This window comes from Poecilia formosa, unplaced genomic scaffold (assembly GCF_000485575.1).
Source record: "Poecilia formosa unplaced genomic scaffold, Poecilia_formosa-5.1.2 Scaffold55, whole genome shotgun sequence".
In the NCBI taxonomy this organism is placed as follows: domain Eukaryota; kingdom Metazoa; phylum Chordata; class Actinopteri; order Cyprinodontiformes; family Poeciliidae; genus Poecilia; species Poecilia formosa.
In genome coordinates this window covers 501,766-526,233 of record NW_006799994.1, presented here as the reverse complement: position 1 = coordinate 526,233, position 24,468 = coordinate 501,766, and the positions used below count along the sequence as shown (strand labels likewise).

Below are 24,468 nucleotides of genomic sequence, written 5' to 3'. Positions count from 1 at the left end.
TGATGACAGGAACTAGTTTGAGGATGATGTTTTTTAATGACTTATTGTGTGAACAAACATATTCATGTGTGATTTTTTTTTTATTGTGTTTCTTATTTAATAGAAACACAACTAATTGTGAAATTAAAGTTTTGGCTCATTTGTAATGGAAACGCTGCTAGTGTGACAGCAGCTTTACAAATTCAGTGGTGCAAAAAAACCTTCACTTTTCATAAACTTATCTGCATATCAAAGACTTTCCCTCTGGTAGTGGATAAATAAGTTGGGGACAGATCGGCCCCAAAGGTCAATGTCACAATACATTCCTGGAGTTTCACTGCAGAGTCAGCTGGGAGAGATTTTCCCCTTTGCCTTTTCATTTCCTGGCAGGTAAACCGTCAGCTTGGTTGGATAAAATCGTTTCCTACTGTCCTCAAATGCTGCACGATACCAGCAGCTCCAGCTCTGCCCGCCTGGCAGGAACTAATGTGTGAGAAACACTGGCTTCTCGCCGTAATCCGCCTCATCTGCTGCCAACTCTCCAACCCTCCCTCTCCATTTAAAGGGTCCAGACGTCTGAACGGGTCTGTAGTGGCAGCTCAGTTTGGGGTCGTGAAGCAGGCTCCACATGAGCCAGATCTGCGGGACGCTGAGGCTGTGAACAACCATGAGCTCCCGGTAAAAGCAGGGGTCGAACGTCTGGAGGTGTGGCGCCGCAGACGGTCGGGGAATCCCGAAGGTGCGAAACCCCTGATGGCGTAAAGGTTTGACGCCGATCAGCTGGAGGCACATTCCTAGAAAGACGTCATCAATGGGGAACAGCTCCACCTGGGAGAAGTTTCACAAATCAGCCACAAACTAATAAAACGGAGAATTAGTAGTAAAAGATGGAGCTTTAATAGATAGTAATTTCTTACACCATAACAAAAGCTGTTCAAGATATTAACAGAAACTGATTAAAAGAACTAGAGCTGCAACTAGTGATTATTGTAGTAATAAATTATTTGTTTGCATTTTTAGTATAATTCTAATATTATATAAAAAAAATATAGTGGTTAGAAAAAATCTGAAAAATGTGCTTTCTAATCCGATTAATTGTCAGAATAATTTAATTCCATTTTTACATAAGATTTTTTTCTTTTTGCCTAAAATGCAATAACAGATTTCTTTAGTGAATGCTTAACCAAAGGATGAATTTAAATCCTTGAAGCTAAAAAAAATACTTCTAACATCAACATGTAAAAAGCTCAGCTCTTTCTGCTGAACTTATCATTAACCAATTAAATTAACCAATTAAATTAATTGGTTAATAATTTAAACATTTAATAACTGGATAATAAAATGTGCCTCATGGGAAATTTTCATAACAGAATTTGAACTGGGTGAAGTTACAACGATGTCAATTCAGGCCTTCTGAGGAGAACATATTTATTGGCAAAGAAGATATTTTTTATCTTATCTTATATACATATTGCATAACAATGTGTTTATATTTTTTGTACAGTTTTGGCTTAATTACTGCTCAGAGTATTGCTTCCAGCAACTCCAATTAATGACTAATCAATCAATAAATTAGTTAACAATTATTTCAATAATCAATTCATCAAAATTAATTGTTTCAGCCATAAAATGAACCAATGCACACAAGTTGATTTAAACACAACTGAGTTGCCTAGCAACCCCAGCAAAGTTCTGGCCTGTTACCTAGCAACCCAAGTACAGCTGGAGCTCTTTTGCTCAGCTGGTTTTACCGCTGTATGTGCTGTACAATGGCTGCTGGAAAAGACAAGTGATTTGATGTTGGCTTACCATCCAGAAACCACTTGCTGCATTATTTTTGGCTGTGCAGGAGGCCCCACTAATGCTTTTCAAAGATGTACGGTTGTATAATTGCGCCTTTGCTTGCAGCAATTTTCACATCCGAGTTTAAACATTGACTTGGGGGTGGGGGGAGGGGATGTGGCCAGCAGCAGGGGATCTGGATTTAAAGTGACAGAGGCCCTAAAACAGCTCAAAATAGGCAGAACTTATCAGACGAAAATCTTATTATCTAATAAGGATTTAGTGCAAAAAAAAAAAAAAAAAATGTAATGAACATGTTTTGTGTTGCCCACCTGTTCAAGGAAGCATAACAAGGTAGCCTGTTTTTAAAACCCGTTTACCTCGGTAAGTAGCCCAGACCGGAGTTTTAATCTTTATCTTACCTGCTGACAGGCGGAGCTCAGCCTTCGAGCCGTGTGTCCTGACATCACAAACCCTCCTCCTCCAGCGTAACTGGGGTACAGACCGACTCCATACACAAACTCCGGAATGTAGTACTTGGAAGTGCGACGGCGGATTGGTTTGGCGTTCATGATAATGTCCCCCACGAACAAATCCTTCCCCGGCTCTCGGTCCTGGAGCATCTCCAGGATGTTTTCCACGTTCACGTAGACGTCAGCGTCGCCTTTGAAGATGAACCTGAGGGAGAGCAGAAGGATATTACTGCCTGCATCACCACCACATATTTGTGCAAAACTTTGTCAATATGTTTCCATTAAAGAGGAAATGCAATTAAAATCACACTTGAATAAGTTTGTTCTTGTGATAAATCATAAAAAAAGCATCCTGGCACATCCTGTTACCACTGGTCTAAACCACAAAGAAAAGACAAGTAGTTGGAGGATGATGGATTCTGGAGTTTTTTGAAATTGGAGTTTTTCCATTAAGCAAATTTATTTTCAAAATGTCAGATTGAATAATTATATAGTCAATGGAATCGCAGTTCATTACAGCTTCAGATGAGGATAACATAATCATCATTTAAACCTTTTTCATTCACACTAACTTCACATGAGGACAGCTGCTGTTGACCCATTCCAGAAAATGTGTTTCCTTCAGAGTCAGGTTAAAGAAGGTGTCTTCAAAATCCCAGAGCAGGACGTCCTGGAAGGCTTGGCTCTCGTAGGCCAGCAGCCGATCCCACAGAGGCAGGGAGGAGCGATTTCTGGGAATCCCCAGCAGGAACACGGTGCGAACGGACCGGCCAGGGTGGAGCGTCCCCTCCCTCCCCCAGGTCCGACGCACAACCTGGAGCCACGGTGAGGAGAAAAATTAATAGCTGCAAAAGAAATCTGACTAATAGATTTAAAGCGGTAACTTTTATAAAAGATTTTTGTTAAAGTTCTAGTTCCAATAATTTCACTTATAACATGACATTTTTCCCATGAGTGAAATAATCTGCCAGTGCAACTAGCACTTTTTAATCAATACTGAGGAATTATTTTCTTAAAACCAGCTCTTATATCTTGCTGAAAAGTTACTTTTAAGTTATTTTTGTCTTATTTCAGGTGTACTAAGAAGTTTGCTCAAAAACTAGACCAACATATTACTATTCTCATAAAATTTTGCTACCTGCCGCTTGTCGAAATCTGCAGCTGTAGATTTCACAGCAATGAGCAGGTAGGGAGCCGAAACAGCGCCTCCTCTTCCTCCTCCTTCCTCTTCTCCTCTGATGCGACATTTCTCAGGCTGGTCGATGAGCAGATTAAAGCTCCTTTTGTCCTTTTCTCTCAGATATCTCTCGAAGTCAAATGGTGGCAGCGTCGGCAGCCGTTTTCCAGCAGCCGCGGTCGGAATGACCTTCTTCTTTCGTGACCTGGATCTGATCTGAGGGCTGGATTTGGACCGGGAAGGTTTGGACTTGAGTCGGGGTTTACAGGAAGGCAGCTGTGGCTGAAGTGGGGACTGGATTTCAAAAAGGAAGGAAAACAGAACAACAAATGATGAAAGATTCATCTTTTTTGATTCAAGCTTTAATTATGAGGAGATCGGTTTGCTAATTTCTGCCTCTGCTTTTTAAGATAATTATCCCAGGAGGAAAAAACTGTTTTGGTTTGTAGTGATGAGAGAAGCTGAGAAGCTGCATCGTGTACAGAGAGCAGCCAAAAATTAAACTCAGGTTTATTATGACTTCAAAATGTATGTATGTATAGATGTATGGATGGATGGATGGACGGATGGATGGATGGATGGACAGATGGATGTATCGATGTGTCAGTTCCTGCCTGCAGCGCCTCCTTCCTCCCAGTGTGTGAACTGGATCCCAGCAGGGAGCGACTGGAGCTGGTGGATCCGTGGATCTGCAGCTTCCAGACGGATCGGCTCCACGCAGCGGAGAGGACGACCTGGAAACACCGCCTGGTCAAAACTAACACGGAGGAACGTTTTCTCCTCAAAACACCACCGGTTTAACTTTCCTCTTCACCTGACGAGCGTAGAGCAGAAAACACAGCGCCACCAGGAGGACGAGTGTGCACATTACATCTCCTTTCACATGGAGGACCCTCCTCATCATCACCACCTTCCTCAGCATCTTCTCAGCTCTGCTGCATCTTCAGTCAGCTGGATGAACTCTGACCTGAAACACAAACACACTAACCTTTAGTGACCAGACCAACCTTCAACAGCATAAAGACAAAAAAACAACGTAGCTTAGCATAAATCATTAAATTAATAAAATGATGCACCTGTTTTTCTCTCTCTGCTTTTTCTACATCACTGAGGATTTGTTTCAGCAGGACAGAAGTTTGGCGTCGGCCATGTCAGTCTGTAAACATCCCAGGTTTCTCCATCCTCACGCATCATTGAATTTGGAAATTCTTTAAAAAAAAACACACACACACACCAAAAGCAGCACACCAATACTGAATCAGCATAAAATCAGTTAAAAATGACAGATTTTGTATCACAACCTCTGATTTTCCTCAACTGTTCCTTTCCTCTATCAGTCCTGTAATCTCTCCTGAAAAGAAAAGCTGAAAAGCTCTGAAAATCTAAGAAAGGTTAAAAAACAAAACTTTCAGAGGATGTTAGCTTAACTGTTTTATTATTTAGGAAAGGAGAAAAATGTATTTTATTTACATACTGAGCGCATTCAAATAAAAGCAGCAGAAAAAACTTGCTGAAAGAGACCAAAAAACAAGAGTAACTGTGGAAATCTGCTGCTGTTCTTCTCTTTTCCTTCATTTTAAACAAATATTCCAGCATTTCTTTTGCCAAATCAGAGTCATAACTCACTGAATGTCACCTCACTCAGTCAGACCTCTCCTGTTTGAAATCTTGTTTTCAGAGCACATTTCTTCTGGTTTTCTGTCCTGATGAATTTTCTTCTCCAGTGTTTCAGTTGACAGCTTTCTTGTTTGGCTCAAGATTAAGACAATCAGCCTTTTCTATGGAGCAGTAAATGGCTCATATTTCAGCTTTGTTTTATTTTATATGTAGACATGTTTTAAATTTGTTTCTGAAATGCAAATTACAAAATAAATTCAGAATTTCCCTCTTTTTTGTTTTAACTATTGATATGAAGTTTAGCTTCTAGGTTATACAAAAAACTTGACTAATTTTACTAAGGAAGAGAAAAATCTGAAATGCCAGACTTTTCTCCGCAGTTCCTGAGATGTAATGTAATGAATAAAAAAATCACAGTTACATAACTTTCAAGTTTTTATACAATAAGTAGCGCCAGAATATCGTTTTGTTCAAATATTTCCTCTGCTGTAGGTGTCTGTTATTATAAAAATTAAAACCTAACAAGTAAGCTGTTAATCAACAACTTGTAATATTTCCTGAAACAGAAAAAAGTGCACGCATGAAACAAATATTTTAACTCTGAAATGCGTCAAATAAGCGATAATCCCGCAAAACATCCAGACTTACCAGAGGAAGCGGCCAGAGAAAACATCTGCATCTCTTTCTGCTCCACATCCTCATCTGATAAACACAAAGTCTGACTCAGACGTTCTCCAAACACAAAGATTTCAGCAGAACCGAACCTGAAATTTCCTCTGGTTCTGTCTGAGCTGGTACTGCGCTCATGAAGCGTTTACGTGCAGTAGGGAAATATTAGATGCAAATGACGATGATCCTTTTGATGGTACGGATCCTAAAAAAATGTTCTGCCTCAACAATTCGGCGCAACAAAATGAACCCAAATCCGGAAATCAATTCAATAAGTGGCCGCATTTTGTTTTTCATACGACTGAACGCAACATGACACGTTTGGACTATTAAACAGTTAATTTTTCCAGGGGGCGTAGCGACGTAGCGAATCTCTGACCAGAAACTGTAGGAACAACTAAAGAAAGAATATCTTCTTCACTAAAAAGCAGCTATACTGTTTGTCAGTGCTGTAAGTTATTTTGATTTTTTTAAGGTAAAGGTGCAGTGCAGTAGACAGTGTGAGATAATAGCCAACACCACAGGTTCCTGAAGGCAACATCGTCATTCTTTGCTTCGACCATGTGGTTTAAATTCAGATGCCAACTCAGCAAGAAAGAAAACCCACAGCATGACTTCAGCTGGTCTGCTGCAGTCCTGCAGGCTGAACATCTCCTCCTGGAAAGGAAGCAAAATGGATGACAGACGGAAACAAACACGGATCTTCATTTTAAACTCCTAATTTCCTTATCATTAAACAGCCACACTTTCTTTCAATCTTTTAAATTTGTTTTGATCAACAGTTCCCCGAGAAAACCTTTTCTCATTCATTTTCATGTTCCTAACCATGTTGGTTTGTTACATAATTAACTATCACAGAAAAGTGAAAGGCAAAGCAAGTGTCAGAACAGATAAATATGCCGTAAAAAACACAATACCTGAGAGGTGCATCATCATCCTTCAGCTCTGACCTATTAGGGACCTACTACCAGCAGGTGGCGCCAGAGAAAACAAGACTTGCCCTATAAATTAAGTTTTGTTTTCAATTGTTTCATAAGATTGACTGTTGCAATGAAAAATAACATCCCTGCAATCTTCGGTTCTTATATTCAAACTGTCTGTGCTTATGTTTTATTTTTCTAAACTATGTGCAACAACATAAAACTGAAAGAAACATTAGGAGCTGTATCAACAGACTTCTGCACAGTATTCTGCCCAGTTTCATAAATGATGCTCTAGTTTAGAATAATTTAAAATTATTATTATTCTAAATGACAAAAACATTTGAAACATTAATAAATTTAATAGGAACGCTGCAGCAATCACAAAAACAATCTACAAAAGGTAAACAAGATACACACACGATCACACTCGTTCCAGCAGAAACATCACACAATTTCCTTTGGCTAAAAAGAAGACAACGACTGGGAGAGCTAACAGCTCCGCGCCAGCAGCTCCGCGCCTCGCTGCAGCCGTCTCCGTCAGCTGCTTCCATCGAGCAGAGACCACATCCAGCACAGTCATTTGGTCAAAACGTTCTGATGGCTTTTTTGTGAAGCTTAAACATTTTTTTTGTGTGCACCATCTCCTGAAACGGCGCTAAAAGACTCAGATTTAACCCCGAACTAAAGATGCAGTCAGACAGAAGACTGTGGAAAGCTACGCTGAACTACATCGGGCCTTTCTAACCAGCCACACAGCTAACCTGCAGCTCTAAGTCTGTTCTCTGAGTTACCTAACAGAGGTGTTCCCCAGTGGTGCTGCTTCGTTACATTTAAGGCTGAGTCAGTGTTTATCCCAAACGCCTACAATCTTTTGCACATTTTGTGTGTCGTCCTTTCTAGCGCTCATCAACATCCGGCTAGCTGGCTGATTCCTGCACTCTGTCCTCATGAAGAAGCCGTGCCGGCCCTCATGATCCTGAAGAGCGCGTTGACGTTGTTGCTCTTGATGGCGTCTCGGCAGGCGGCGATCACCTGGTTCTTGGCTTTACCCACTGAGGACAAACAAGAATAGTTTAAAAAATATATAAAAACAAGAAGATGTGGGAACTATAAGCCAATTATTTCTTCTATTGTTAAGAGTTTTCTTTTTTTAAAACCAACTCCAAACTGTATCTGTTAACATATTAGCTAATGTAATCCAAACCAGGTTTCTGTCTTTGTGAATAGTTACTTAGAATGTCTGGAAAAGATATTCACTTTTTTTCTATCATGTTTCCAAAACACCAAGCTTGATTTTATTGAGATTTTATGTAAGAAACCAACACAATGTAGTGCAAAACTGTGAAATAAGAAGGAAACAATTTACAGCTTCCAATTTATGTAGAAAAAAAACAACAACCTGAAAAGTGAGGCGTGGATTTATAATCAGATGCTTAATTTATTTAAAACAAAATTTAAATAGATAGAAATACTGGATTCAGAAGTTTGGGTTTGATAACCATTGCCGCATGTCTTCCTTCTATCAAAATCAGCTTTAAACTATCAAATAACGAGTCAGCACAAGAGTGGAAAAAAAAATTAAACACAAATATTCAGATTTTTAATTGCAAAAAATCTTGAAACTTTGCACAATTTTCTTTCCACTTTTGCACAACTTTGTGTTGGACTAATCATCACACGAAACTTCAACAAACAAATGGAAGTTTGTGGTTCTAATGTGGTAAGAGGTGAAGAGGTTTAGGGTCCACATTTGTCATGTTACAGCGCAGCGGTGGCGTACCTCGGAGCCGGCCGGCCCGTTGGATAGCCTGGTTGACAGACTTGAGCCGAGTCAGAAGGGCGTTGTGATTGTTAGAACGGATCGTGTATTCATTTATCAGATCCCTGTTCAGATCAAACAGCTCCCTGTAACGCTTCTTCATTGTTTTCCTACAGATGAAAGCACAACAGTGTTTGTTGAACATTATGTTTGCTGATGATTTCAGAAAATCGGCACTTCTCATAGCCAGTAGTATTAAGATGAACGGTTTTAGTCAAGTTTATGTAAAGTTTGTGTTTTGGTGGCTCACATGTCGGCCATGAGGCGAGCGTCCTCTGCCTGGACCAACATGTTTCTGATGTAGTTGGAGTGGTCGGCCATGTCAGCAGTCAGCTTCTGATGCACAGAGTGAAACTCGTCCACCTGTGGCACAAACATCCACGACTCAGCAGCATTAACAGCATTCTGCTTTCATTTGTTTTAGAAACGGCTGGTAAACAAGTAAAAGTAGAGCTAACATAAAAATACTTCTGAAAATGAAAACCAAATGATACTGCAGCAGAATCCTCTTGGAGATTTGTGTCTGGTTCAACTTTACATCATAGGCGACTGACACTAGAAACAACTGAGCCTTTTAGGCAGAGTTGGGGGTTTTTGTAACTAAAAATGTTTCAAATAATAAATAAAAAGAAACATCTCAGTTTCAGTGAGAACCTCAGTGAGCGTTGTGCGAAGCTCCTCAAAGTATGATGGGAAATCTGCTTCCACCGACAGGTCCTCCATCGCCAGGAAGGAGGCGAGGGACTGGACCAGATCGCCCGCTAGATCAATATCATCGGTCCTCAGGGTGATCTGACGGAAAAGATAAAAAAATCAGGAAGCTCAATTAGGTGGAAGTTAATAGTGGATTAAATAACCCTAAGTATGTTTTTAGAGTTGCATCTTGAATCATCATTCCAGCATGGAAAAAATACTAAAATACATTTTAAAAAAGCCCCAAATTAATATCCAATCACACCAATGATGAAGTTTAGATCCAGTCAGATCTAAACTTCTGACTGGACCCCCATATTTAAAATATTCATAAAATGCAAGAATATGAGATATGAAAAATTACATTTCTGGAAAACTGAAGCTGAAAGCTGCAACTTCCAGAGCTAATTTAAGAGTCTAAATGCTTTTTTTAATTAACACAATACATCATGGCAAAACAACATACACAAGCTAATGACAAAAACAGTATACATATCTAAAAAAAAGAGAAAAGAATGAAAAGCATATGTTTCCAATTTGACCTTCCAGAGACCCATTGTTTACCTGTCCGTTACTGGCCATATGAAAAGACATGAGTCCTCCTCCACGGAGGGAATTAAATGTAACATTTGGACTCTCGACCACCTCTGGAAGCAGGAAGTTCTGATTGAGCCACATTACCACCTACGTTCACACAAAAACATGAACAGGAAGAGAAAGGAGCAGGTTTCATATGAGAATGCTTCCTGGACCCCATCAGAATGGTTCTTTATTTTGTCCTCCTTCCCTCCCACCCTCTGCGGTCGCTCGTTGATGCTGAAGGAAACTGTTCCAGCAGGAGCAGCAGGCGAGTCCTCTGTGATCTCATACATGGAGAAACGCGGCAGCTGGCGAGTGATTTCAAACACGTGGAACTGAGTGCTGCAGAGGGGATGATTCAGAAAGCAAAACGTTACAATGACTCATTAAAGGACTGTGATTTTCAGCATTTTCTCGACATTATGGAGAGTTTAACTCAAGCTGTTTTACATGTCCCACCTGGTCCTCCCTCCAACAAAGGCCTTGATGTGCAGATCCACTGGCATGTCTTTAGGGGGGATGATGGGGACTCGGACGCAGCCCGACAGGTTCTGGACACTTGGATGGACAACGTGACTCTCGCCCTCAAATATTCCCTCAGCAAAAATGAGAACCGCACGGATGATTGTTTCTGGAGAGAAAACGTCACACAGACAGTAATTCTAGCAGATTCGCTGAGAACACAGATGTTTAACATGCATGGAGTGTGAGAAGGAGCAACCATTTGGAGTTGAGATGCTAAGCTCTACATGAGCCTTCTGGGCCTCCGTAGCTGCTCTGACAGACAGCATTGTCTGCAGCTGAGTGTTGGCTGGTATTACGCCAATCCCGCTGTTTGTCTGTGACACACCCTGAAACAGAAGGCGTGGGAGAAGGTTAGCATAAAAATTTTAACCATTATTAGATTAGATTAGATTTATTGTCATTGTCCAGTAAATAGTACAATGAAATTAATAGTACAGCTCTTCTTAAGGCATTTATAAACAAAGAGTGAAAAAACATAAGACTAGACGGTGTAATCTGGAAAAAAATGCTTCCTTGAACAGGTTAGGATCCGTGTTCGGCCTACACAAAACATGTTCATTGCACAAAATCATTTTTAGACAATGAAACCTGCTCAGGTCTGCCTATTTTGAACATCTTGTCACTTTAAATCCAAATGATCTGCCGCTGGCTACGCCCCCCAACTCAACGTTTTCACTTGCACATGAAAATTGTTGCAAACAGAAACACAGTAATGCTACTGTGCATCTTTGAAAAGCAGAAGTGGATCCTCCTGCACAACCAACAAGAATGCAGCAAGTGGTTTCTGGATGGTAAGTCAACAACAAAAACGCGTGTCTTTTCCACCAGCCATTGTACAACACATACAGTGGGAAAACCAGCTGACCAAACATGCTGGGCTTTGCTGGGGTTGCCAGGTAATGGGCAGTGCCTGTTTATTTGTGACATTTCATCCTGGAGGTTTTTGAAAGATTTTATTTTACAGACACCAAAAACACTTATTGCCAAAAACCATCTTTGTAGTTTTTTGTGAATTATGAATTTTGCACAAATTCAGAATTTGTGCTAAATTATGAGTTTTGCACAAATTATTTTGTTGCTTTGAAATAAAGCAACAAAATGAGAAAATCTACTGCCAATCTGTGCATGTGTCAGAGGCATGATCAGAGGTCAAAAACGGCTTGTAAATGAAAAAGAACCATGACCACCTTGGCATTTTCCTCATAGTTACGCAGCTCCAGCAGCAGGTTCTGCCTGCGCTGGCTGAGCTCCCGAATGCGATCCTGCTCAGCGTTGGAGTCCATCAGATTCCCTTTCAAATCCTTACTGGCTGGCAGGTAACCACGGACTGGAAAATACAAACATGGCCAGATGTCATTATTTCAAAGGGTGAGAAATCAGGTTTTCAAGAAAAAAAAAAAAAAAAAACATTTAGGAGTAACACTATTTAAAATTTAGCTAGAAGGCTTTGAGCAGAAACTGACACACTGGACTCACCTTCTCCTTCTATGGAGGTGCAGATGAGTTGTACCTGTCCGTCTAACCTGTAGTCTCCCTCCACCACTCCAGCCACAGATGAGGAGAAATTGTCCTTAAAGATGACCTCACCTGTGCGGTCGCTCCGCGCGTCGATCTGAAACAAGAGCTGGACGTCAGCAGAGACTCCAAAGAGCTAAACCCAGGAAACAGAAGCGGGAATGTATCGCATTCCTGCAGAACGGGCACGGACCTTTCCATTGGACCAGCCGGTGATGAGCTCCACAACTCCATCAGCATTCAAGTCAAAGGCATGGATGCTCATTGCATGGTTCTTAGACTGAGTGGGAAGATCAGTGTGTCATTAATTAGTAATAATATACAGACAAATTAAAACGCTTGGACACCTTAGCAGAGGTGTAGTAAAATACCTGTTTGTTTTAATCAGCATCAAACGTTGACAGGTTACACACATTCACAAAGTTGTTTATCTGCTAGAGCTGTCTTTTCGTGTACATTTAAGATTTGGGATGTTATATTTTAAACTTGACAGCTAAAATGAATTGAAGTCATCGTCAGCAATTTTTGTCCACTGCTGTCCAGGGGTTCAGAAAAAAAACTAGATTCTGTTCAAACTGCCAAGCCACCACAGTGGCATGTGGGTTGCTCAGATTCACACGCCACTTCATACCTCACCTGCATTTGGCCAGTGGCCAGTGCCAATTTCAACCCGCAAAAATGGCAGTTTTAGGGAAATCTGTTGACAAACAACAGATTTCAGATTTCTGTGAACCCTTATGCACCTTAATCCTCCAGTAGCGGGCCGTGCGGTCATACACTCCAACGGTGCCGTTAGCCAGAGCGTAGCCGAACCTGCTGCCATGCATGTGACACAATGACGTCACTGTCTGTGAAGACAAGAAAAAACTAAATATTCTGAACTGACATGGACGATTATTTAGGTATTTAACAGAGCCAATAATGCTTTTTTAAACTTTATCATTCAAAACAACAACACAACATGTTTATTTACCTCATTTTCATTCAGTTCTGAGATGAGCTGATCCTCTTTGAAAACCCTGATGTCAAAGTCCTCAGAACCAACAAGAAGCTGTCAAATAAGAAAAAAACTATTATTGTTTGGTATGAAAAGACTATTTGAAGAATCTGAATTCATAAGAGTTACAACAACATCTCATTTCTCTTTGGGATCAGTAAAGTATTTTTGAAATTGAATTTGAAACAGCACTTCCTTAACATTTTTAACCAGGGCCTGCAGCTCTTCAAAATAAAAGTTTAATATTTAACTGAGCATGAGCCTTTTTGAACAACTTTGGTTATTTCATCAATCTTTTCAGTTGCAATTAAAAAGTATTAACTTCTCTAAATAGGTTGTTAGGTGGATACCTGAAAATAATTTGCATAAATCAAGCACCAGTACATTGTTGTGATTTCTCATATTTTCCAAAACCAGAAAATAATGATAATGAAATAATAATTATGATAATGAAATAATAGTTCATTATCATAGCTTATGATAATGAACTATTATTGAAGAATATGACATGCAAAAAAAAAGCAATTGCAATATATCATCATTATTACTAACTGTTATGCACAATATCTATAAATAATAATTATGGTTAACCTCATTACAGCTAAAATAATTACGGTATATTATTTTATCAGTGGTAGGAATGACTCTTTTCTTTTTGAAATAAAAGTAATTAGGTCACATTATTCAGTTTTGTGTTAATACATTAATTTGGAGTTGCCATTGTATTGTAAGAATCGCTGATCACATACAAATCCAAATAACTTCAGATTGCTAAGTTTGATCAAGGATTGTAAGCTCTTTGAGTATTTATCATTCAGATTTTGTTCTAATTCTAATAATATTATTATTGTTTCAAATCTCAGACTTACCTCATTTTTCCCATCTCCGGTGAAATCAAAAAGCACCAAAGACCTAACGTTATCACCAGTTACCTGAGAAAAGGGGAAGTCATAGTTACGACCTAAAGAAATATTGAGATATAAGCTGTGAACACATTTTATGAACATGTTCAGGAAAATAAACAAGTTTATGAAATGAGCGATACATTAAGGCAACAAAGGAAATGTGTGACGTAGCATTTATGTTATATTTTTAACAGAGCCGTCCCTCAAGTATTCAACCACGATACAATATTGTTGTTTTCAAAATCTAAAAGTACTGAGTAACTGGTAAATTACATAATCAGATGGACCAAAATACAAAGTTAAGTGGAAATTTTTATATTTTAAGGACAAAAATGACAATAATTCATATACATAAAACCAGGCAAAAAAAAAAAAAACCTTTTCTGAATCATTTAGTAAAAAGATTATAAAACTTTAACAAAAACTGCAGGTGTGTGTCTGTGAATTTTTGGTTAAAACATGTTTGTTCTTCATTCAGTGGGTAGAGAATCCAGAAATTTTAGTCAAGTAAGAGCAGCGATACCTCATAATAAAATTACTCAAGTAAAAGTAAAAATAACAGCATAGTAAAAATACTAATAAAAGTTTTTTTTTTTTTTTTTCAAGAAAGTTACTCAAGTAAATGTAATTGAGTAAAAGTAACTAATTACTGCCCAACTCTGAGTATGAGGGTCGGGTTCACATCACTGATGTTATGGGCCTGCTTATCTGTGATAGAAATCTTGTTTGTGTCCCCGACACACTAAATAATATATCAAGCTAACTAAAGATTGTTAAAAAATAAACAAATAAAAAATAAATAAATAAAGGTCCTGGAACCTGATTTCAATCTGAACGAAACTCTTCACTGAGCTAAATGTTTACTGATTTTTCTGGAGGAATATCCCTTCCAGAAAAATGTTTGTCAGAATTTGTTATACATAAAGGAAGATAAATTTACATGTGCTAAGAGTTACAATTTTAACTTGAACTTCAAAGTTATGTTAATGTCTGTCGTCCATATCACTCTAATTATTTCTGATTTATAATCGGACTGCAATAGTAACTGAAGTTATTCTGTGAGATGTATTTGCATCGAATCTTACTGTCCAAAAGTGGTCGTTCCCTTCATAGTCAAAACCTTGCAAAGCACAATTCCCTCCGATGATGGCAAGAGGAGAGGAGATGTCTCCCAGTTTTCCCAAAACAATGGCATTAGCTCCATCTGTAACCTGGAACAACACGAAACAATTAAACTATGAACAAACATCACAAAAAAAGGAGTCTGCTCTACATCCAGTGACTCCAAACATAGTTCTTCCACTTACGTCTCTGTAAAAAACGTCGGTATTGTCGTGAACATCATAGGCCAACAGATTGGTCTGAGATCCCACGAGAAGTGTGTCTCCTGTGGTGTTTGGTCCCAGTGTTCCGGCAGTCAAACATGTTACTGCCTGGTTGATGTTGAGAAGAGAGATGTCAGAGTCCTGGGTGCTCTGGCTCAGTCGATGGGTCACAGGTCGCTGACCACGATTATGAGGGTTGTGGATGAAAACCTATAAAAGAAGAACAGTTAAGGTCAAAATGAAAATCTTTGATATATGTTCCTTCAATATATGTTCCTTCAGCAATTTTGACACTTGCTGAGCAGTTATGCTTCATATTCCCTTCACCTTTCCTGCTTGCGTTGCTGCTGTTAGACATGGGTGAACTCCATCAAACTTTCCAACAGCCACCATGCGGGGGTTAATCTTGTGGTTCAGCTTCAGTGTGAAGATGGGGACCATCGTGACGCGGCCTCCTTGTTCTTAAACAGTGAAACGTAACATCAAACCGCTTCAGGACAACTTCATGTTTTATCTTACTGCTGACACAAAACTGTCAAACTACTGGTGTCCGTAAAGTGTTTCTCCGCGTATGTAACCAGTTGGCAACGCGGTTTTTTACGTCTCTAATGTAATTACAGGCTTTACCTCAGCTAGACAGCAGCGACTTCTGTTGCCTAGCAACAGCGACTAGCACGCTAAAGCTGTTCATCTGGCTAATCTCTCTCCGATTTGCGGAGCAAGAACACATATTTTACAACCAAACCAGCTCCTTCACTGGTTAACATGTGATTACTGCTGTAAAATAATTAGAATGCAATAAGGGAATTTTAAAATGACATAAAACTCAGAGATTTTGATGATAAAACTAAAAAGTTAGCTAATCATGTCAAGTCAGTTCTTTCTAACACCCAAACTCATACGAGGAACATAAAATCAAGAAACAACGTCTTGTAAAAACAAAAAAAAAAAGAAAGACATACCAGGTTGTGTAATCACTGACCCGAGCCCCTTCTCAGCTGTTAACTGTGGGGGTTTGGTGGACTGAAGTCGGCTAACCAGTAGCTACATAGTTCGGCGTAACGTTCACAGGCTAACTTCCGGTCATTTCTTTTCAAAATAAAATAATTTTATTATTTTTATTTTATTTTATATTTGCAATTTAATTTTTAATTAAAAAATAAAATTAGAAAAATATTTAAATATCTTTTCTCAGAAAGAAAATACTTTTTGTAATAAGCAAAAAAAGAGAGAAAAAGAAAGATAGAAAATAAAAGATTTTTTTGGATCAACTACAGAGGTAATTATGAAGATGATACAAAAACCCGAGAAAACCTAAAAAGAAGTGAGTGGAGAAAAGATGGGAACAAGGCTCTTAAGGATAATAATAATAACTACAAATATTATTATTAGTAGTAGAAGTAGTACGATTAAACTGATTATTTTTTAAGTATAGTTTTACCAATGATGATTACATCCTAATATTACTAAAATATTTTCTTTTTAATTGGTCCGAATAAATCCTTTATATTGATCATAACAGAAACTGAAAGAATATCACTAACATACCTCATTTTGTGTTTTAAACTACATACAAATACATGATTATTCAAGCATACATTTCCTAACTGCTGATTTTAGGAATGTCTTCTACACATAGATGTCCCTCAGGTGAACCTCAGGTGACCTTGAAGACATTGTTTACAGTTGTGCACAATTTTATTAAAATGGTGTTTCGAGAAATGTAATAGTTATTGTGCAAATGTTAATAGTGATGCAACAAAGAAATGCAACAAAGCAACTGAGAAAGTCTGTGATACTTCAATCAGATTCAGCAGATGGCAGATTATCTCTCAAAACAGAAAATAAGGGCTCGTCCGGGATTTGAACCCGGGACCTCTCGCACCCAAAGCGAGAATCATACCCCTAGACCAACGAGCCACGAAGTCCATATTTCCACAACTACAATCTCCAGTATTAAAATATGAAATCTGTCTATGTGGCAGTTTTGAATGTATATATGGTTTGTGCAACAGCAGCAGCATCCTCTACTGGTCAGTAACAGAATTGCAAGATTGATTCTTGAAGTTGTTGACCTTGAAAAAACAATGTTTTTATTTTTTTATTTTTTTGATACAATGTGAAAATGGAAATATAACTAATAATTAAAATTAACTTAGAATGCAAAATTTAAATTTTGAAAAGGCTGTTTGTTTTATATTTATTTATTACATAAATAAATGAATAAATAAATAAATAAATGTAAATTAGATTATCACAGTAATTCTAAATTACTAGGAAAGTGCAAACATTTTGAAAATATTTCATTTCTACAGGGGACAATTTACTAGGGTCTTAAACATCTGTGAAAGGATTTTGAACTCCTCCTCTTGACAAAGTTTTTAATTCTGGCTTAAAGGAGGGTTTCGGGGAGTGAATGAACCGCTTAAGAAAAAGCCACAGGATCCAATTTGCAAGTCTTACTAAATCACCACAAAATCTCAGTTTGTTTTTTTCTTGTTTGTTTGCTTTGCAGTTGTTTCATTATTATTATTTTAAACACAAATTGTGTTTATGGGCATGTGTTTTTAATAATCCACTTTGGCTTAAGCTCATTTGGTGTATTCATATGAACTGTAGAACGATTCACAGATTGAAGTCCATCCATCCATCCATCCATCCATCCATTTTCTTTACACCCTTGTCCCTACTGGGGTGCTGGTGCCTATCTCCAATTAAAGTTTCGGGCGAGAGGCGGGGTACACCCTGGACATGTCGCCAGTCTGTCGCACAGATTGTGCCTATCTCCAATTAAAGTTTCGGGCGAGAGGCGGGGTACACCCTGGACATGTCGCCAGTCTGTCGCACAGATTGAAGCTATTAAGGTAAATAAATTAATAATAATTTTCAGTAAAACCAAAACAAGGGCTCGTCCGGGATTTGAACCCGGGACCTCTCGCACCCAAAGCGAGAATCATACCCCTAGACCAACGAGCCATCTGCAAGTAACACGTCAGTATGTCCGAATTTAAAAGTACACAAAACGCCTATGTTATGGACAGATGTTTTTGTTTTGCCATTATCACTCTGCAAGCACTATCAAACCTTACTTTGAAAATGACTCAACAAAAATGATTGTATCTGTCACTACTGTCTCTGTCCTGCATTTGTCTCAAATAAAGCCTGTCCTGATAGAAACTCCTGCCTACAAGTCCGCGCTCAGGTTAAATTTATCCCAGCTCATGGTAAGCTAAGTAGCATTAGCATCCGGCCATACCTGTAGTCTGACTATGGCGACTGAAGCGAAGCGAGTAAAGGTTGTAACATTGTTCTGATTTAACACATACATAAAATATGATACTAATCAACATTATCATCTTGAATTTTATGCTAACTACTAACTAACGGAGTTCATTAAAATGTTTGTTGTCATAAGGTCTTGAAGTCCACGAGGCTGCTTCTTTGGGTGTAAACACGTGGATTTGAGAGCGTAAAAATAGTGCCAGATATCAGCACATGTTTGATTTTGTTTGATGCAGGTGGATGATGCTTCAGAGCGCCTGCAGGACTTCCTCCAGTGGTGTGACAGAGTCGGTTTGGTCCTGAGTAAAAAGGTTTGTTATTACATTCTGCACTCTGACATCCAGCCAGGATGCAGAGTAAACATGCAGTTTCCTCAGTTTTACTGGAACAAAGAAGTTTTCAGCAGGGGCTGTAAAACAGAAGGATGGATATGTGGAATAGCATCTCAGTCTAACGGTAGTGTGGAAGATCTGTCATGCTGTGGGCCTGTTTCTCTTTCAAGAAAGTAGGAATCATTGAGTCTATAAAATAAGTGGATGTTTTCAGTAAAAATCAGGTAGAATCTGTCAGAAAACTAATAATGTGTCTTTATTTGGTCTCTCAGCAGAATAGTGATCCAGAGAAATTGGCCAGAAATGGTTCACCAGACACAGAAAACAACATTGTGCATGGTGGCCATCACAGTTTCTGGGCCTAACTCCAATAGAAAACTTCAATTCGTTTAACCTGTCATTCAGGTTAACCGTTAACCTGTTATTGTGAATGACAACCTGTGAATGACAGGTTAAAAATACTTAGTTGATTCCAAAGGGAAAATAAATGTTGTAGCTCATATTAATTCATAATACTTCATAGAGTTGTTATAGATGGTGATGGTTGTGCTCTCCTGTAGCAGACTGTATTCCAGTGAATGTGAAAAAGCCTCTGACTAAAGACATTTGGTTTTTTTTTAAGACAGTCTCATGAAGGATTTTAAAGTGAGTCTTTGCCTCATTTTAAGACCCTGGTTCAGTGTGTGATGTTTTCCTGCCAGTTGTCTGTGAAATTGATCCCAGGTTTTTGTCTGTAGGTGTGCCTGAGCACAGAGGGAACAGTGGCAGATTATGGGATGCTAGCGAAGGAAGACATAGAGGAAGGAGAGGTTTTGTTCACCATCCCCAGATCTGCTCTTCTCCACCAGGAAACAACAAAGGTTTCTGCTTTGTTGAAGAAAGGTGATTCTACTGAAAATGAGTTTTATAACATCAAAACTTCCAGATTCTATCAACTCCCACATGTGTTTTGTTTCTGTTTTCACAGAGAAGTCATCTCTGGAGAGCTCTTCTGGTTGGGTTCCCCTGCTGCTGGCTCTGCTTTATGAGTCCACATCTCCTGAGTCCCACTGGAGGCCGTACCTCTCCCTGTGGCCTGGCTTCAAAGCGTTGGATCATCCCATGTTCTGGTAGGCTTCACCTCCACTCCTTAAAGGGGACCTATTATGCAAAATCCACATTCTGCACATTTTTATACTTCCATTTGGGTCTCAACTGCTTCTGAAAACAGGCAAAGCACTTTAAAAAAATCACCCAGCAGATTTTTAACAATATGTTAATGCTTTTTGGTGTCTGGAAAATGAACCGTTTCAAAAACCTTATGATTTTTAAGTCATATTTGACAGCCACTGCGCCGTTACCTAGCAACCCAAGTGTAGGTGCAGGACATTTTGGTCACCTGGGTGCTGGAAGAGACAAGTGTTTTATTGTTAACTTACCGTCCAGATACCAATTTCTGCATTCTTGTTGATTCTGCAGGAGGCTCCACTTTTGCTTTACAAAGATGTATGGTTGTATATTTGCGCATCTGTTTACAGCCATTTTCATAACATCAAAGCTTTCTGATTTTATCAATTCCATTTTTTTTCTGTTTTCAAAGTAAAATCGACCCCCCTTCCCAAATATTGAGTTGGGGGGCGTGGCCAGTAGCAGGTTAGTTGGATTTAAAGTGACAGAGGTCCTAAAACAGCTCATTCTGAAAGGAGCAGACTAAAATCTCATTATCTGAATATGATTTTGTACACAAAACAAATGAATTAAACATGTTTTGCATAGAAAACTATTCTATTCTAACTTGTTCAAGGAAACATAAATAGGTCATCTTTAAGCTCAGCTGAGTAACAGCTTCATGATTTCCTCAGGTCTAAAGAGGAGCGAGACAAACTGCTGAAGGGAACAGGTGTCCCAGAGGCGGTGGCAACGGACTTATCCAACATCCAGAGAGAGTACACAGATATAGTCCTGCCTTTCATAAAGAGACATCCGGAGCTGTGGAACCCCAACACACACACTCTGGAGCTGTACACACAGCTGGTGGCCTTCGTCATGGCCTACAGGTTAGCACGCACAAACCCAAAATCTTTACGTTTTTAACATTCATTTCTGAGCCCGTTTCATTTCTGCTTTGACTGAAGCTTCCAGGAGCCGCAGGAGGAAGATGATGATGAAGATGATGAAGAGCAGAGGGCCCCCAACCCTCCCATGATGGTTCCCATGGCAGACATGCTGAACCACGTATCCAAGCACAACGCTAACCTGGAGTTCAGTCCTGTAAGGAGGCAATTCGATTTTAAAATCGAGAAAAGAAAAACCTCGTTAATTTAAAACTGTTTTCATCAACACTTAGTGCATGGGGGCCAGTCATGCACACACTCATACAATATGTGTATGTGTATTGTTGGAAAAGTGATCCAACTCAAATATAAATCTACTTACTAGGGCTATTGTAGATAAGGGAAAAAAAAACAAAAGGAATACATTTCTCCCAGAAAATCTCAGATATTTATAGAAAAACGTGGAAATTTCTGAGTTTGAAAAGTGGAAAATTGAATCCTTATTTTCAGGACAGCCTGAAGATGGTTTCTGTGCGCTGCTTGCATAAAGACGAGGAGGTCTTTAACACGTACGGACAGATGGCCAACTGGCAGCTGCTGCACATGTACGGTTTCACGGAGCCGTATCCGGAGAACAGCAACGACACGGCGGACATTCCTGTCGCCTGCCTCTACCAAGCCGCAGCGCAAGGTAGCTCTGGAAACCAGGGTGATTTTCATCGACATGCTTTCATTTCCAGAAAACATACATTTCAAACTGGTTTGATGTTAAAGTAAAAGTACTCAGTACTTAGTGCCGCTTCTGATGTCACAGAAGGAAAAAATTATGGAAGCTTAGAAAGTGTTATTAACACTGAATGCTCTCCCGGTCTTAATGAAAAAAGGCCTTAAAAGCTGCAGTTTGTAACTTTAAACTTTTAAAAATATATTTTTTCCATAGAGTTGGTGGAGGAACTTTTTTTCATAGATTATCTGTCCCATACCATACTGTCTTGACATTTTGAGAGTTTAAAGCAAAAATATATTTTTTAAAAAAGTTACATACGGCAGCTTTAAAAGATCAGCATTACTTGTTTGTGCGCATGAAAAATAGTGTCTCTTTGGACACAAATATATGCAAAAAGAGTTAATTCAGGGAAAAGAGTAACTCAACTGAACAGAAACTGAATGGTCATCTGTTAAGAGGTGATTTTTGCTTTGAATGCTTATTTTGTAAAATTTCTGAAAGAACTGGCTGCAAATTTCAAAAACAGATATTTTACTGACATGCCTGTTTTTCTGCTAAGCAATGTAGCAGATCAGGACAGAATTAAGTCAACTGTCAACAAAGGCTTTATATAAATTAGGGCAAGAAAGTTAATTCATAAATAAAACACATTAAAGTATGTAAGTCTTTAATGTAAGTCTTTAATGGAGATTGAAAGGTTAAAAGTTTGGTGTTGTGAGGAGAAATTTGTGAGTTCTTTTTATTCAGCTGAGCTGAGAGCAACCTCTGTCTAAAATGAACAAATAAATCCTCTTTCCTGGAGATTTCTCATACATAATAGATGTGCAGAAAAAAAAAACAGATTTGTGGGATTCAGGGATTAATTCAAAATGCTAAAAAATAGATTTCAAAAATATGTTTAAGTTGTATATTTTTGCTGCTTCTATTTGCGACTACCCTGCATAATGCACTCGCTCACTGTACATATTTTGAATAATTTGAATAATCTTTTATTTAAGAAAAAGCCAGGTAGCTGGCAATTTAAGTTACAGAAATTTATTCAAAACCTGTCTTTGTTTAAATATAAACCGATTGAATATGATACAGTATGGAACCTTACAGAATTATTTTAAATTGTTTTTCTTCTTCTGTCCTTGCAGACGTTCAGTCTGAGCCGGAGCGTCAGCTTTTTGATGAGCGCTTCAAGGTTTTGTCCCAGATGATGGAGGAGAACGCAGCGTTTGTGTTCAGTGATCAGGGCTGCCTCACAGACTCCGAGCTGCACTCTGCACTCAAGGTAACGAACGCAAACATCCCAGCTTTCCCTCCAATATGAGATAAAAACTTTACATTTAGACCAAACGTGTCAAACTCATAGACCGGGGGCCAAACTGGCCCTCCGTAGGTTTTTATGCGGTCCTGTAGACTCCAGAGGGATTAAATAAGTGCTTAAATATTATTGTGTCAATCAAATCAAAGTATTTTATCTCTCTACTGCCAAATTGTCTCTTTGGACAGTCTCTCCACACTTTTTCGCAATATTTTGCCTAATGGTGAGTTTACTGCAAGTTTTAAACACGTTGGTCAAAAACATTATGTTTATGTGATGCTAATTCCCACCTGCAGGTGGCAGTATTTCTTACTTCTGCTACACTGCTTCCTCAGCTTTACTTGATTTCGGTTAATAGCCCGTTATTAAACAAAAAGTCACATTTACTGTCATACATAAGCACAAAAATAGCTAAATGTTTTTGCAGATATTTCTGAATCAGTGATTGTGATTGCACAAAAATCACAGAATCCTGGAGGGACTGATCAGTTTCAAAACGTGTTCAATATTATTTCATTTTAAGAAGTATTTATCAGATGGAGGCACAGCTGTTTATTAATATTTTAGCAGTTTGTTACTGGATTTTATCAATGCGTTCTACGTGATTTTGAAATGACCCAAAATGAAAATGAGTTTGACGTTCAGCTCCTGTTTTGTTGCGGCAGCTTCTGTGCATGTCGCAGGAGGAATTCTCAGAATTCAGAGACAACGAAGGATGGGAGGACGACGACGAAGACGACGACGATAAAATCTCCCAGGCCTTCTCCAACGAGGGTCTGCCCGATTTAAAGTCGCCATGGAAACGTCTGATCCACGAGGCAGCCCGGCTCACGCTGAGGTCGTACGGGGACGCAGAGTTGGAGAGCGACCGGAAGCTGATGGAGGATGGAGCGGATCTGAAAGGACGGAGCAGCAGGAGGTGGAGGGCGCTGCAGGTCCGCTTCGGACAGAAAGTCATCCTGCACAGACTGCTGGAGCTTACCTCGTCCTGACTCCTGGAAACAGACTATAAACATCTGTCTGCGCTTGTTTCTGTTCGTTTTCACAGCTTCACCAGCTGCGGCTCCATTACAAATATCCACAAAACTTCAAAGATATTCCACTGATGTCAATAAAACACAATTTTGCAATTACGGTGTTTCCAATAAATAACTGATAAAAAATTATTATGGTTTGAGTATTTTTACAAATAGAAGTGTTATAAGTGTGATATGCAATATGGAACCATTAGAAGTGTGCAATGCTGAATATTTTGGAATATTTTCAATAATGGGCCAAAATCACCGATATCGATATCAATACAATATAGATTGGAAAATCTACACTACAAAAATAAAATAAAATTTCGAGGCAGAATCTAAAACTAAAGTACTAATTCAATGCAAAGTAAGTATCAATCTGCCCACTTCTAGAACCCAAAGAACACAAAACCTCCTGCAGAGACAAAATAACCTCACAGTCATGTTTTCTGGACTATGGGATGAAACCAGAGTTCCCAGTAAGAACCCACACTTGTGCACGGATACAAAATTATTAAAATGGGCTCGTCCGGGATTTGAACCCGGGACCTCTCGCACCCTAAGCGAGAATCATACCCCTAGACCAACGAGCCTCCTCTGACTGATGTTAACATCTGCCTGTGCTTTCTAAGTACAGATGTTCAGTCTGCTGATGTGGCAGGTCAGGATCCAGGGCTCCGACAGTGCCCTCTGGTGGTGGAGTGTGTGTGATACAGAAGCCAAGGCTTGTTTTCAATCCTTCACTAAACTCTAAATATTTATTCTAAGTGAATTTCTGAGGACAAATG

General features: G+C 39.0%; 3 protein-coding genes and 3 non-coding genes across 7 annotated transcripts; 1 reads left to right on the top strand and 5 right to left on the bottom strand.

Annotated features, from left to right (window-relative positions):
- Positions 1 to 104: 104 nt before the first annotated feature.
- b3gnt9 (UDP-GlcNAc:betaGal beta-1,3-N-acetylglucosaminyltransferase 9) lies at positions 105 to 6,406 on the bottom strand. The gene is made up of 8 exons (XM_007553168.2): positions 5,677 to 6,406; positions 4,488 to 4,619; positions 4,226 to 4,378; positions 4,026 to 4,145; positions 3,373 to 3,705; positions 2,807 to 3,048; positions 2,184 to 2,439; positions 105 to 807 (listed from the first exon to the last, which is right to left on the bottom strand). The coding sequence occupies exons 3-8, from the start codon at positions 4,331 to 4,333 to the stop codon at positions 463 to 465; spliced, it is 1,404 nt and encodes a 467-aa protein (XP_007553230.1). The 5' UTR covers positions 4,334 to 4,378; positions 4,488 to 4,619; positions 5,677 to 6,406; the 3' UTR covers positions 105 to 462.
- A 553-nt stretch (positions 6,407 to 6,959) lies between these two features.
- Positions 6,960 to 16,067, bottom strand: bbs2 (Bardet-Biedl syndrome 2). Its single transcript, XM_007553166.2, has 18 exons — positions 15,941 to 16,067; positions 15,306 to 15,439; positions 14,961 to 15,188; positions 14,739 to 14,864; positions 13,618 to 13,680; positions 12,725 to 12,802; positions 12,495 to 12,599; positions 11,945 to 12,031; positions 11,713 to 11,848; positions 11,424 to 11,563; positions 10,433 to 10,562; positions 10,171 to 10,342; positions 9,927 to 10,053; positions 9,697 to 9,816; positions 9,094 to 9,231; positions 8,690 to 8,802; positions 8,401 to 8,549; positions 6,960 to 7,672 (listed from the first exon to the last, which is right to left on the bottom strand). Exons 2-18 carry the CDS (start codon positions 15,417 to 15,419, stop codon positions 7,566 to 7,568), a joined length of 2,133 nt encoding a protein of 710 aa, XP_007553228.1. The 5' UTR covers positions 15,420 to 15,439; positions 15,941 to 16,067; the 3' UTR covers positions 6,960 to 7,565.
- Positions 16,068 to 16,826: 759 nt separating this feature from the next.
- On the bottom strand, positions 16,827 to 16,898 carry trnap-ugg (transfer RNA proline (anticodon UGG)). The gene has a single exon. It is a non-coding gene; the product is annotated as a tRNA-Pro (tRNA).
- A 984-nt stretch (positions 16,899 to 17,882) lies between these two features.
- Positions 17,883 to 17,954, bottom strand: trnap-ugg (transfer RNA proline (anticodon UGG)). Its single transcript has one exon. It is a non-coding gene; the product is annotated as a tRNA-Pro (tRNA).
- A 293-nt stretch (positions 17,955 to 18,247) lies between these two features.
- On the top strand, positions 18,248 to 23,825 carry setd6 (SET domain containing 6, protein lysine methyltransferase). Of its 2 annotated transcripts, none has more exons than XM_007553164.2 (9): positions 18,248 to 18,274; positions 18,497 to 18,571; positions 19,330 to 19,474; positions 19,560 to 19,701; positions 20,434 to 20,628; positions 20,707 to 20,842; positions 21,136 to 21,316; positions 22,492 to 22,628; positions 23,327 to 23,825. In XM_007553164.2, exons 1-9 carry the CDS (start codon positions 18,248 to 18,250, stop codon positions 23,651 to 23,653), a joined length of 1,365 nt encoding a protein of 454 aa, XP_007553226.1. In that variant the 3' UTR covers positions 23,654 to 23,825. The 2 variants fall into 2 exon arrangements, with proteins under 2 accessions (XP_007553226.1, XP_016527525.1); XM_016672039.1 differs by lacking the exon at positions 18,248 to 18,274 and adding an exon at positions 19,215 to 19,237.
- A 376-nt stretch (positions 23,826 to 24,201) lies between these two features.
- On the bottom strand, positions 24,202 to 24,273 carry trnap-agg (transfer RNA proline (anticodon AGG)). The gene has a single exon. It is a non-coding gene; the product is annotated as a tRNA-Pro (tRNA).
- Positions 24,274 to 24,468: the final 195 nt, after the last annotated feature.